This window comes from Molothrus ater, chromosome 20, assembly GCF_012460135.2.
Source record: "Molothrus ater isolate BHLD 08-10-18 breed brown headed cowbird chromosome 20, BPBGC_Mater_1.1, whole genome shotgun sequence".
Lineage (NCBI taxonomy): Eukaryota > Metazoa > Chordata > Aves > Passeriformes > Icteridae > Molothrus > Molothrus ater.
The window spans coordinates 5,371,243-5,384,986 of NC_050497.2; the positions used below are offsets into that span (position 1 = coordinate 5,371,243).

The 13,744-nt window shown below is 49.9% G+C and overlaps 1 protein-coding gene across 3 annotated transcripts in view; it reads left to right on the forward strand.

Moving 5' to 3' along the window:
* The first annotated feature begins 381 nt into the window (after positions 1-381).
* COL27A1 (collagen type XXVII alpha 1 chain) overlaps positions 382-13,744 on the forward strand; it is a 143,236-nt gene continuing 129,873 nt past the window's right edge. For all 3 annotated transcript variants that reach the window (XM_036393982.1, XM_036393983.1, XM_036393984.1), the window contains exons 1-2: positions 382-942; positions 8,712-8,782. In XM_036393982.1, coding sequence (XP_036249875.1) covers positions 887-942; positions 8,712-8,782 — 127 coding nt within the window. In that variant the 5' untranslated portion in view covers positions 382-886. The remainder of the gene's footprint in view (positions 943-8,711; positions 8,783-13,744) is intronic.

Here is a 13,744-nt window from a genome sequence, read left to right on the forward strand (position 1 = left end):
TGGTGCTTGCCTGCACCAAGCGCTGATCCCGAGGGAAAAGCCATGGCAGGTACTTTATAAGGTGGGTCCAGGCCAGTTTGGGGCTCCTGGACAGGTGAGTGCAGGGGGCTGCAATTTCCATCAGCAGAAGGGCCTGTGCTTCCCTCCCTGGAGCCTGGACAGGGTCTTCAATTCTTTCCCTGCAGCTCTGGCCAAAAGAGTTTCTTTTTTTCTTTCTTTCTTCTTCTTCTTCTTCTGCTTTTTTTTTTTCCCCAAATTATTTATTTATTTTGTATAATTTCTCGTAAATGCTTCACTATTACAGAGGAGGGCAGCAGAGAGAGGCAGTAAGGACATCCTTAAATAATTTTCATTTCTCAAAATCTGCCTTTTCCTCTTCTCTCTAAGTCCAGAGGAGAGATCCTTGGGGGGTGGGAGGCACATCTGCATTGCAAATAAAAATAATAATTACAACCACCAACCAACCAACAACAAAAAATGTAACAGCTAAGAGAAAACACTTGAAATCACGGACTTTGGGAATCAGAGATCACAGAAATTGCACTATTTATAAGGAGAGGAAAAAAAAAAGGCAAGAAATCCAGCGACCATGGGCCAGCCTGGCTTCCTAGAGTGTACTTTGTGTTCTCTCTCCTTTTTCCAAGGTAATTGCAGTCTGCCGAGAGGGAGTTAAATGGGATTAAAAGATCTGTGTAAGCAAAAGGACCCAGAAGAGAAGGAGGAAGGAGTGAGCCGTCCGGGCCAGGGGTGTCTGTGACCCAGCCGAACCCCTTAGCGAGGCAGAGAGCCGAGCTCCTGGGAAGGATGTACCCACAAACCGCCTTATCCCCCGATTTCTGATGGATTGCCGCAAAAATTGCCCGAAAGAGACAATGCACTAAACGTGATGGAGCCGGAATCAGAGCCGGTCTCCAGACTCAGAGCTACAGCGGCAGGCAGAGGGTGAGTACAAACTCCGCTACTCCCGGCGCTGGGAAGGGAATCCCGGGCGGGCTGGGGGTGCCGGGGAGCCGCAGGGATTTGGGAACGGGCTGGGGGAAGACATTCCTGTGCCAGGGGATGATGTGAAAACTCCCGCTCTGGAGGGGAGAACGGGGCTGCGGGCAGGGAGGCCACGCTGCGGAGCGGGACACGGGGAAATGGGGCTGCGCTGTGCGGGGATGGGCAGGAGGAGCCCCCCGGCCCCCCCAAACCCAGCACAGGGACAGCGGCTCCCAGCCCCGGGGGCTGCTCCGCGAGGCCGCTGCAGCCCCCAGGCAGATGCAGGAGCGGATCCGCTGCCCCTCGCAGCCCTGCCTGCACGGGGGGGTCCCAGCCCCTCCTGGGAGCATCCTGGGGATGCTGCTGCCACCCTGTCCTTTGGGGACACGGGGACCTGCGTGCTGCTGCGGGAGCCGAGAGAGCCCGGGGGGCTGAGGCACGGTGCTCTTCATGTGCTCGGCACACACAAAACGCTGCTCCCTCTCCATCCGTGCATGGAAAGATCCCGGCGCACACCCTGCCCGTCCCCCTTCTGCCACAGCCGGGGCCAGATTTTACTGTTTTCATTGTTAAACGCGTTGTTGGTGGCGGTTTTGTTGCCGTTGTTGTTATTTTCCTGGGATCCCGCAAAGGGTTAATCCCGCTGGCTGCGTTGTCGGATGTACTGATGATTTACCGACACTCCCTTGGAAAGGCTGGGATTCTTCTGCCTGGCAGTTTGAAAAAGTTGTGTACAGGATCCCTGTGCCCGGCTGGGCTGGGAGATGGGGGAAAGAGGGGGATCGGGGCCGGGGGGTTTGGGGGCAGCCCCCCTCCAGGGCCGGGGTCACCCTGCTGCCGCCCCGTTCCGGAGCCGGGGGTGGGCGAGCGGGCAGCTCCCTTTGGAGGCTCAGTCTGTGTGTGGAGCCACACGGAGAGCCCGGAGCCCTTCCCGGGGGCTGCAGCTGCTCTCCTTGACCGGTTTTCTGTGTGTTTATATACTCGCAAGGGCTGAATCTCGGCGCTTTAGGGTTCTTACGGTGCGGGGGTTTTGTTTGGAATTTTTTTAATTATTTATTTATTTATTTATTTATTTATTTTGGCGTGGATGTGGCTGTGGCGTGTCTGGTAACTGCAGCATCTCGCATTTACACCTTTGTCGTGCTGGGCATGGTCTGGGAGAACCGCCTGGGACCGTGCAAGGGTGGCTGGCGTCAGAAAGGGAGCAGCCCCAAGGGGGGAGCAGGCAGAGAAAGGTTCCTCTGACCGAGCAGGAGCAGCGTGTCACACACAGCGAGGGGACGGGCTGCGCTCCGCAGCGACACTCGGCACCAGCACAGCCTCTGACAGGGCAGCACGCTCCCCACGGGGACAGCGAGACGCTGCCCGGGTGCCGGGTCCTGCCCGGGCACAGATCGGAGCCGTGCGAGCGCCGTTCGGACCCGGGAGCGGCCAGAGCAGCTCCCGGTGTGCCCCAGGGTGTGCGCGGCTGGCACAGCCCTGCCGTGGGTTTGAGCCGTGCAGTGCCCCAGGCAATGTGCCTGTGCTGTGTCCCGGTGCCTCGGAACCAGCGCCTTTGTCCCGGCTGCTCCCTGGCCTGTCCCCGCCGTGTGCTGCTCCGGTCCCTCCTCAGCAGAGGTCGCTTGCTGCCCTTCGCATCCTCTCCCGGAGGGAATTTCGGTGCTGGGTTTGATTCCCTTGGCAGAGCGCCGTGCATCCCACGGCTCCAGGGTCCCCTTGAGGTCACCGCTCCTGGGGACAGTGCCCTGAGCCCGTGGCTTGCTTGTCCCTGGGGTCACCAGGCCACCCTTGCTGCCTGGGGACAGCTGGTGATGGGAGTGATCCCTGTGTGGCACTGGGGGTTTCTCTTGTTCCAGCACTCCTGCAGCTGCCTCTGGAGCAGGGCTGGTGGCAGCTCCTGGTGGCCCCATAGGAGACCTGCAGGTGACAGTGGCAGGGCTGGCTCCCCAGGAGAGGAGTGGCAGTGGCAGAGTGTGCTGGAAGACTTGAGCTGCCAAAGTTTGTAAAAGCACGAGAACACAAAGTTGTACAGGCTCTTCAAGCTTAGAGTGGCCCTCTGGGTGATTTTCAGTGAGCACAGGCCCCTCCAAAACTCAGGGGAGGGTTTGCATTGCACTGCACATGGAGCACATGTCCAGGTGCTGTTCCATTGTGCTTGTGTGACTTTGGCCCTTCAGCCCCAGTGCCCCTTGCTGGCCATGGAGGAGGCTCAATGCTCCTGGAGACCTCTGATGGGTGACAGCCTGAAAGGGATGCAGGGAGACATGGATCCAGGTGGTCTGGGGACAGATCATGGCACTGCTGGACAAATCCAGCAATAGGGTGGCAAATGATGTATGTGCTGGCTGCTTGGGGGTAGAGAGGAGGCAATTGCACCTGGAGATGTGTCCCATGAGGGACAGACAGCATCATAGTCCAGGACCACCCTCCTGCCATTTCCATGTGTCTCTCTGAGTGTGTGCTTTATTAAAATAAAGCTCCAGCTTCATCCCCTTTCTGCAATGGGTTGAGGGGTTAAAATCTGCCCTGCTTAATATCTCTGTTCATGGAGATTCTGCTACTGACTGAAGGTTGCCCAGGTTTGTGGTGAGATTGTTGTTGGAAATCTCTGCTCAGGGACAAACACAGGGTTTGTGGGGTTTATCTTTCCCTCTTCCCTTCCTTTGCCAATTTGTTGGGGACATGAGTAGAAATGGTGGACGCTTTTACTGAAGCAAAAGGAAACTATGGGGAATTCTATATGGCTCTGCCAAACCCCATTCACAAAATGAAGGAATGCAAAGGTGTTTGTTGGAAGGACAAAAAAGGAGTTAGATCAGGCTTAGCACTTCTGTTTGTGGAGGGCTCCAGTTACTGGAGAACACAAAGGCCAGGGCCAGCGCTGAGTGCTGTCACTTCACACAGCAGCAAAGCCAATATCACAGACAGACAGACAGACAGACAGGGATGGGGAGGGAAGGGCAGGTGAGTGATGGGTTCCCAGGAAGGATCCCCCAGTGTGGAGAGCTGCTGGGAGCTGCCTGCAGGGTGTTTGAGCCTTATCAGTCTGGCGCCTCTCATGTGGGGAAGCAGGTTTGGCCCCAGGAGCAGCTCAGCTCTGGGACAGCTCTGTGCAGGGAGTGCACAGGCTCCAGCTCCACTCAGCAGGACAAGAACCATCAATTTGGGACCTTTCAGTCCTCTGTCTGCTGGTGCCAACCTAAACCCCTGAGAGGACAAGGGGTGAGGTCACCCTGGCCATGGTGGTGCCTCATCCCCACCTCTGTGCCCTGCAGGTCAGGATGGCCCTCCTGGAGAAGCCCTAAGAGGAGCTGTAGGTGCCAGATGAGCAAAGATTTATGGATCCAGCTCTCCTGCTATGGGCAGGGACACCTTCCTGTAGACCAGGTTGGTCTAAGTCTTATCCAACCTGGCCTTGAACACTTCCAGGGATAGGGATTTCATTTTTCCTTACTTAATATTGACATTTTCTAGACCACTCTGGTTTTTTAGTATTTTTAAATGACCTGAAGAATGGATTTCTAGGGGCCCTATCTCTTTGCCTGCTCAATACTTTTCCTTAAAAATGTAGCTGCTGAATGGGGATTGAAAAGTAATACTATTTCAGATGTTTCAGAAACTTTGCTCTTATCAAGCTGGGGTTTGCAGCAGTGCCTGTGTACAAAATCTTTGCCTGGAGGTGTAAGTCAATACCTCATTTATACTGCAGGAGAGGTCCAGCAAAGGACTGAGCAGGGTCAATATGGGGACATCCACATAGTTGTGTGTTTCCATTGCTCTTGCCAGAAATTGAGGGGGAGTGGAGAAATACCATCATTTCCAGAAGCCCCAGAAGCTGCACAGAGGAGGTTGCTGGTACAAAATAAGATTTCTACCCCAAAAAGCTGGGATGGAATCGATGCACAGTACAACTCTGAGCCTCAGTTTATAGGTTGTGATTTGCTTCCTGTTTGTCAAAACTTACAGAATATCACCTCCAGTCATGTGCAAAGCATCTTAAGCCACACATGCATTTTCTCCTTTTTAAGATACAGTCTGATCTACAGCTAGAAATGCAGGTTTGCTTTTCTTGAAAAGCAATTTTCAGCCTCCAGCTGGCTTTGTGGTCTTTTGAACAGGAAGAATATACACCTGAGTGGAGAAAAGTGGTGGGGGAATTGTTTTTCCACCTTGCAGTAACGTTTGCAATTTCAAAGCCATTTCCCCGCTGTAAATGAGGGAGAAAACAAAATAAAAATTAAATGCTGCCATGGGCCCTTGAAATATTTCCTTCATCTTCAATCCATCATCTAAACAAACAAGATGTCAAAATCATTTGGACTTCTTATTTTAAGTCAGGGCAAACCTTTCATTAAAAAAAAGCTGAAATTGTTCCAAACCAGTTCCAGAAACAGTGCTGAATTAGCTGATCACAATTATTTTACAGGTTGCCTCAGCTTTGTCAAATTGTCACTTCCTCGAGGATAATTTGTGACCGAGTTTACCCTGAAGGCTGTTGTGTTCCTGCTGTCCTTAATTCAGTGCAGGGCTCCATCCCAGCACTTGTGTGGTCAGAAGGGAATGAGGGGGTTTGTGCTTCTCTGTCCCTCTCAGTTGTGCTTTTCCTTGGACTCCTGGCACTGGGCAGCTCCCGTGGACTGATCCACAGGACTTTGCCAAAAGTAGGGAAGTAAAACTAAGCTGTAGTCAGTCAGTAACTTCAGTTTGCTATAAAGGGAGTTGGTGTCTGCATTGGAAAACTTTAAAGGCTCATGTGAGCTTACATCATGTGTGCTCTGGGGCACCTCTACACCCAGGGGCTGCAGCAGTGCTTTGGGTTGGAAAGGACCATGAAAATTCATCTCATTCCATCCCCTGCCATGGGCAGGGACATTTCCACTGTCCCAGACTGCTCCAAGCCCTGTCCAGCCTGGCCTTGGACACTGCCAGTGATGGGGCAGCCACAGCTGCTCTGGCCAGCCTGTGTCTCACCACCCTCACAGGGTATTTCTTCCTAATGGCAATTCTAAATCTGCCCTTCTTCAGTTTAAAGCCTTTCTCTTTGTTCTGTCCATCCATGCCTCTGTCCTAAGTCACTCTCCACCTCTCTTGGAGCCCCTTTAGGCACTGGAAGGTGCTCTAAATTCTCTCTTGAGCATTCTCTTCTCCGGGATCCTCATTGTGGTACTCACAGTGCCTGTGAATAAAAGAAATAAACGCCTTTAGTGGTGTCTCTTGATAGAGTGGAAATGACTGCTCATGAGAGGAAGCTGAGATAAAGGCAAGGTGGGTTTGATAGCTCTATATAAGGAGAAAAATCTTCTTTACTCTTGCTACTCGAGCTGCTTGTGCAGCTCTGTGGCTGCAGAGCTGTAACGGAAAAAGAGCCTGCATTAAAAACCCTGGGATAATTAACAGCCCCATCACTCACACAGCTGCCATTTGGAAGCTGCTTTTGCTTTTTCCATTAAGTTGGTGAATTTTGCCAAAGTGTTTTTCTGCAGTGTTTTGGCACCCGGCCCCGCTCTCAGCTCTGACGGTGTTGGCCATGTGAGGGGTCCAGGAGCGGGGCTGGGGCCAGCTGGATCCCACACTGTGCACTCGTCTCCTTTGCAGCCCAGGAGTGTCACTGGAATGAAATTACGTGCTGGATTTTCCCCCAAGACCTGTTCTCCTCATTGTGCCAATCAACAGGGAGCTTGGTTTGTGAAGGTACCCCTCAATAAGAACAAAAAGTGGGCTTCAGAGCATTGTGAGTGGCAGTGGCTGCACAAATTGATCCTCACCAGATCACAGATTCTCAACACCTGGGAGTGCTGCTGCTGCTGATCCCCTTCCCTGCCCTCCTGTGCTCTCTTCAGGCAGTCAAGCTGGTGACACCCAGTCAGATCTTTGCTCTATGGAATTGTGTCCGCATCTTAAACTCTGCTGGGGATGAGCACAGACATTCAGGTTGTCTTGTGAAGTGGATTTTAGCCTCTCTCATGCCAAAAAAAAAAAAAAAATACTGGCAGAGGTGGCCATGAAGAATCATCCTGTTCTGCTTCCCTCCTCCACTCCCCAGAGGTGCTGGGGCAGCAGCTCTCCTTGGGCTCAGCAGTGTCTCCATGCCAACAGCATCCCAAGGGATGGAGCTGTCAGAAAAGAGCCCGGGCTCCCCAGCTGGAGATCTCTGCAGCATGGTGAGGGTCTCCTGGCTAGGATATGGCTGGTTGTAGGACATGGCAAAAGAACACCAGGATTGGGCTATTCCTGGCTGTTCTTCCATAAACTAAAGCACTCCCAGAGCTCCTGAAATGTGCAGCCTGGTGTCAGGGTGATGGAAACAGCAAAGGAGGGCATGGATTGCTTCAGCTCATTTCTTTCCCAGTTTATGTGGGACCAGTCCAGGATTTTATCTCTTTAAGCCTTAAAATATTAGTTAGTGGCTGGATTCCTGGATGGATTTTTACATTCAAGGCCAGGTTTCCCCACTGATGTAAATCACTGTGGCTTTGTTTTAGCTCTGGGAAGGGTCTGCTGCACTGGGTGAGGATTGGCCAGGGTAATACATTGTCTCAGGATGATTTCTTGGGCTGAAGCTGAGGCTTGATGGCAGGAGAAGAGTGGTTTGATTCATGACTTGTGCATCAGATGTGGGTGGAGAGAGGAGCACTTTGGCCTGGCTTTGCACAGTCCAGTGCTCACACTGGCTGGGCTGAGGTGACAACCAACCTGTGGATGTCCCACACTGCTGCCTCCTGCCTGAGCACTTTCTGTAGTTTACATTTCTGTCTGTTCTTCCAGCAGCCTCTGCTGATGAAGCCGTTAAATATCCTCTCTAGAAGATGAGGGAATTCAATCTTCAAACTTTCCACTGACAGCTTTTAGTGAGCCTAACCAAGGAGTTTCCCATGTTCTTTAGCTGGCTACAAATCAAGGAAGCTGATGGGGGAAAGGGGGGGTTTAGTTACCTTTCTGGTAAAAGTTTTTTCCCCTGAGCTGCTGTTTTCAATGGCACTTGAAGGCTTAAAGCTGAGCTAACAGAGAGGTTTGTCAAATTCCCTCTCAGGCATGGAAGGGTCTGTGGGAGCACAGGGTTGGAAGTCTGTGGATCTCCCATTTTCTAAACTTTCCTGCCATGCCAGGCTTGTGAGAAGGCTCTCAGTGGCTCAGCACAGGGTGCTGAGTGGTGAGAAGCTGCCCCCACCTTTGCAGCTGGGTGTAAAATGAGGAACAGACCCATGCAGGGTTTTTCATGCTTAGGACATTGTTAAGCACACAGTAAAGCAGGAGGCCCCAGGGGGTGTTTGCTGAGGTGACAGGGCACTGAGTGCCAGCCCATTTCCTCCCCATGTCCCCACAGCCCTGAATGTGCACTCCTGGCAGGGCTTTTGGGCCTCCCAGCTTGGAATGGTTTCTCCATTCCCCTGCATTTCTGGTGGTCTGTCCTGGGTGGGCTGAGTGCCAAAGAGCAGCAGCAGCAGCAAAGACCCAGCAGTGATGGCCCTGCCTCTCAAAACACAGGGCTGCTCCTTGTTCAAGGCTCCTAATTCCCCTGGGAAAGCTTTCCATTAAGTTCAGTGGGATTTGGATGGCTTTGAAACAGAAAAATAAGGTCTCAGCCTGGATCTACTTCCTGAAGTCATGCTGGCACTGTCACAGCCTTTGCTGGACTTGGGATCAAGGAGAAGACCTTTAACAATGAAATTTTGGGTTTGTTACTGTTGTTGTAGAAATGCATTAATTTTTTTCTTCTCTTCCATTTTCAGGGGATTCTGCTTTCTCTGGACAATATTGTGTTTTACTTGGTTCCTGGGATTCACACAGGGAAATTCTGAAGGTAAACTACACTTTTTTTATTTTTCCTCTCCTCTTTCAACAAAAGTAAAAGCCAAGTGCTTTGGTACCAGTGTAGTATTATAACTGAACAATCAATGTCTGAGCCCAGATGCATTTATTGCTGATGGTTTCAGTACACATGATATAGATAGTGCAGTTAAGAGCTGGCAAAAGACCAGGTTTTGTACAGGTGATTACATGTCCCACAGGATTTTCAGAGCCTGTCTGTCTGGTGGAACTGGTGGGAGTGAAGCACTTTGTGTCTAAAATATCACTGGCATCCACCTGCACTTGCCAGGACTTAGCTGCTCTTAGAAACTGCCCCTTGAGACTGGGACTTTATGAAATTAAATGTCTCTGGCAGATTTTTCCTGTGACTTTGGTGCACCCCAGGCACCTCTGCCAGCACAGGGGATGTCACATACTGAAATAATGTGAGTTCTAAAGATAAGAGCAAATTTAAGGGCAGAAAATCCTGCAGGGTTGATTGACAATAAAATGGCTACACCTGGTTCAGTCTCTGTGCTGTAAGGGAATATTCTATAGGGGAGTGACACCTTCAGCCTGTCCTCACACCCCTTCTCCAGGCATCACCTCCCTGGTGCTGCCAGGAGCAGGACTAGGCTGAGGTACAATAACCAATGACCCTACAAAAGAGATTAAAACTTGAAAGGCAACAAAAACACACAAAAAAAAAATTAATCTTTACCAGTTGATAGTGGGTGCTAAGCATCTCTGCAATATCTGTTTGAAAAGGAGCCTTCTCCTCTCAAAATAGCAACACCTTTCCCACATGGATGCTTTACATGGGTATTTGCTGGAAGAGAACAGCTTCCCCTGCTGTCAGCAGACAACACTAAGTGGACTAGCAGGCTCCAGGGCTCTCCTCTCAGTCTCTAAAACATGAAGGAAAAATAAAAATTTGGTCAGCACTCAGCTGTCAGCCAGCCCATGGACCACTTTTTACAGGAGGGAGGGAATAGATCCCTGCCATCAGCAATTTTGAAAAATGTAATATTTTCCAAATTCTGCCTCCATGCAAAGGAGGTGAACATCTGGCTGAATTACTTAGTCAAGCAGTTTTCAGAGCAAGTTTTATGTCAGCTCATAAAGAGGCAGAACAAATACTGTGTCTTGGCATCTTGCTTTTCAAGTAGATTATAATATGCTGCTTAGATTCACCTCTATCCATCATTTTACTCCTAAGATAATTATGGGATGGGGCTGTGTCTTTTGTTACCATCAACCTAAAGCAAACTCTTTCATTTCACTCTCATTGTGCTTACCTTGGTGTAGTTGATAGCTCCCCTCTGAGATACTTTCTCTGTGATAAAAGAATTTTGAAAAACTTGCCTGGTTTCCACACAGTGAGAGAGAGAATTTCCTTCTGGGTGCCAGAAAACAAAACCTTCCAGGGAAGTAAAGGCTGCAAGAAAACATGGGTGACCTGGGGCTGTGTTATCACCCAGGATTTTCAAACATGAGACTCAGCAGCAGTAAGAACTTGTTCACAGGGCAATGTGAGGGTGAAATTCAGCCAATGCTGTGGGATTTTGAAAACACTCTGGCTGTTACTCTAAGGATTAGGAGTCTTCCTGTATGCTGGAAAATCAGGGAGCACAGAGGATGATCTTTCCATAAGTGTTACAAATCCAAAAGATTGTGAGGTGAGTTCATTTGTTGTGTGCTGACTAAAGGTCTGGGCAGTAACTTTTGGAACTGCTGCACTTATTCAACCCAGTTTTAGCTGTGGGCATCACATCTTGGCTGTTGGAATCTGGGAAGCTGCAAGTTATTCCTCTCCTGCCTTTTGGCTTCTTTTTCTTGTACAGCTTTTTGTGTGGTGAAAGGGGGAGGGAAAGAAAGACAGGGGAAGGAGAACAATAATTTTTTTCCCCTTTTTCAGAGGTGATCATGTGGTTGTTCAGGAATCTCTGTGTGTCTCACTTCATGCACAGAGTCTGATAGAAGAGTTTTTCCCAGTTGCTCAAATGTTGCTACAGTAATGTTGCAATTAGCTTGGAGGCACCTGGGATCAGGCAGCTCTAAGTGAATGTTCTTTTTAAATAATGTGTTTTGATGGAAAAATCCACAGAGGAAAAAGTTTGAAGGGGAAAAAATCCTCTGCTAAACTTGGAGCTGCTTCAGGAAGTCAGAATTACCTTGCATTTCACATTGGTTGATGACATCCCGTATCCCAGGAGATGTGACCCAACAGCCCAGGACAACAGCAGGATGAGGAGAGGAGAGGAGAGGAGATGGGCTGGGTGCACAGGAGGAGCCCTGAGCTCTGTGCCTGGACCTGGTGCTGGAAAGTTCACATGTGTGTCCTGCAGGAGGATGCTTTATTGGGATTCTGCGTGGGCACCAGAGTTTGGCTCCACCTTAGCGGCTTTTGAGGGAGAGCAGTGTTTGGGTTGTGCTTTTTTCCCTTCAGCACTCCTGGATGCTGTTGCTAACGAGGCATTGGGATTGCAAACAGCAGCAGCAGCAGCATCCTCTGAGCATGGAAACATCCTCAGGTCTTTGCAGAGCAGCTACCAAATAAATAACTCCTAGAGCATGCAGCATCTCTAGCAGAGACAGCCCTGTCTGCCTCTGAGGGAGAACCTAAAAATACACGTAGAAATTGGAAGCTGGAGAAGAGCTGCTTGCTTAAGTGGTAAATTTATTTTCTTAGGGATAAATCCTGATGCCTTTGAAGTCTGTGGCAAAGGTCCCACTTCACTTCACTAAAGCCAGGCTTTGGCCTTTGGTGTTTCATGAGCCCTGGAGATTATCCAGAATGAAGACACTGCTCAGAGCAGAGAGGGGAAGGCTGCTGAGAGACAGCCCTGTTGGACAATATGGAATAAAACCAGTGGGGCACCAAGGATTTCAGAGAATGGGAGAGATGCTGTCATTAACACTTGGACATGCTGTGCAGTAAATTACCCCTCTGCACAGAGTGGGAACATTTCCATCCTTTTCTACATCTGACACACCTTCTCCAGGGTAGTGTCTGCTAGAAAACGAGTCAAGCTGCTTTATAAAAGGAAGGTGGGAATAAAGCTAAACTCAGGCAAAGTAAATACTGATTGACTCGTTCTTAATATACAAAAATGGCCGAGGTTTTTGCCAAAGTCAAGGAACAGAGGTTTTCTCATCATTCTCCTCCCTTCTTGGCCAGCAGCATTACAGGTCTCAGACTGCTTGAGTCTACAACCCTTCTGGCCAGCACCAAGGGGATCTTTATGTGCCAGTTCTCCAAATATTGTGTTCTGTGCAGAATATTTAATAGTTAAGGGGGAAAGCAGCTGAATACCAAGGCCCCTTTAGAAAAAGAGCTAGGTGTTTTTTGGTTTTTTTTCCTTTGGAGGACTGTTGATTTACTTTTAATCTAGAAAAGTCGCAATTCCATTGTGTCAGCCATGATTGGCACCACCACCTTTCTGAGTGTTAAATTCTTGCCTTGCAACATTGGCATTTGTGTTGTACAGCCCTGACTGGCTTCCCCAAAGGGCACTGAGGTGGGAGAGTTGGCTGGTCCAGGAGTGGTGGGGATGGCATTTGGGCAGGAAGAGGGGAGGAGGTGCAGTTATCCTAGCTCACTGTCACCAGTGCTGGTGTCACAGGAACCATGAACACCTTAACAGGGCCATTTGGCCTGGAAAACCCTTACAATCATCAAACCCAGCTGTTAACCCAGGGCTGCCATGTCCACCACTAAACCATTAGATGTCCCCAAGGGCCACATCTGATGTTTTTTGAACACTCACATGGATGGTGACTCCACCACTTCACTGGGCAGCTCATTCCAATGCTTCACAAATCTTTTGGTAAAGAAGCCTTTCCTACTCTTCATTCTAACACCCCCCACCCCCAGCACAACCTGAGGGGCTCTTCCTCTCATCCTGTTGCTTGTCACCTGGGAGCAGAACAACCTCCTGTCAGGGAGTTGTAGAGAGTGAGAAGCTCTCCCCTGAGCCTCCTTTTCCTCTAGGCTGAGCTCCTTTAGCTGCTCAACAAGGACCTTTTTCAGGTCTGGGCACATTTGCCTTTGCAGCTTTGCTCACGTAGACCTCGACATCTTCTCCTAAATAATTCAGCTGAGGCTGCTGCCAGCTGGCCCCAGTTTGTGTTGCTGGTGCCTGCTAATCTGAGCTGTGAATGACTCCTGATAGACCTCGGGGGCAGAAGGCAGGGGGTTCTGCTTGTCTGTCCATTGCAAATTCCTCCTGGAGTTGGGGAAGAAAGGTCCTCTGTTCATCAGCCCCTCTCCTCCTGGCTCGAGCAAGGCACCTGGCTCCTAGGTGACATTATACAGGAGGCAAATCTCACCTCCACTACTCAGTGGCAGCCATAACCAATTTCTGAGCTCTTCACAAACCAGGTCTGGTTCCAACCTATTAAAAAAATTCATTGCTGTAAGATGATCTGCTGGGAAAAAAAAAAGTACTGCTGTTGAGGACCTTGAGCAGTTCACTGAAATCTAGGTGTAATGTTTTTCATGCTGGGAGGCACCTGCACTTCCCTAAACTCTCCAAAGATCAAAAGCTGCTGCTTGCTAGCTTGGAGAGAGACAGATACAAGGCTTTTGCTTCCTCTGGAAGTTTTGTTACTTGCCCTCTGGGGATACAAAATTTTGCAATCCCAGCTCAATCTGTTGTTCGAATTCCTTTCCAGCTATGCGGTCAGTACTCAGAATTAAATCCCAGGAAGAGGACTAGGGGTGCTCAGTGGGAAATTTCCTTGTAGTGAGGTCAGCTCCCTCCAGAACATCTGAGCTGGTCCCTGGTGGGACAGGGGAACTCACCAGATGCACCATGGAGCTGATGCATTTTGGCAATTGCTGGTAATCACGTTGAGCATGAACTTGCTCCTCACACCATGTGAGAAGAGCTGTGAGCTCTCCATGCTGGTTATGGGAATATACATGTGAGAGGGTGGGATTAGATATGAAAGTTGGGATTTCCTGTAGCCT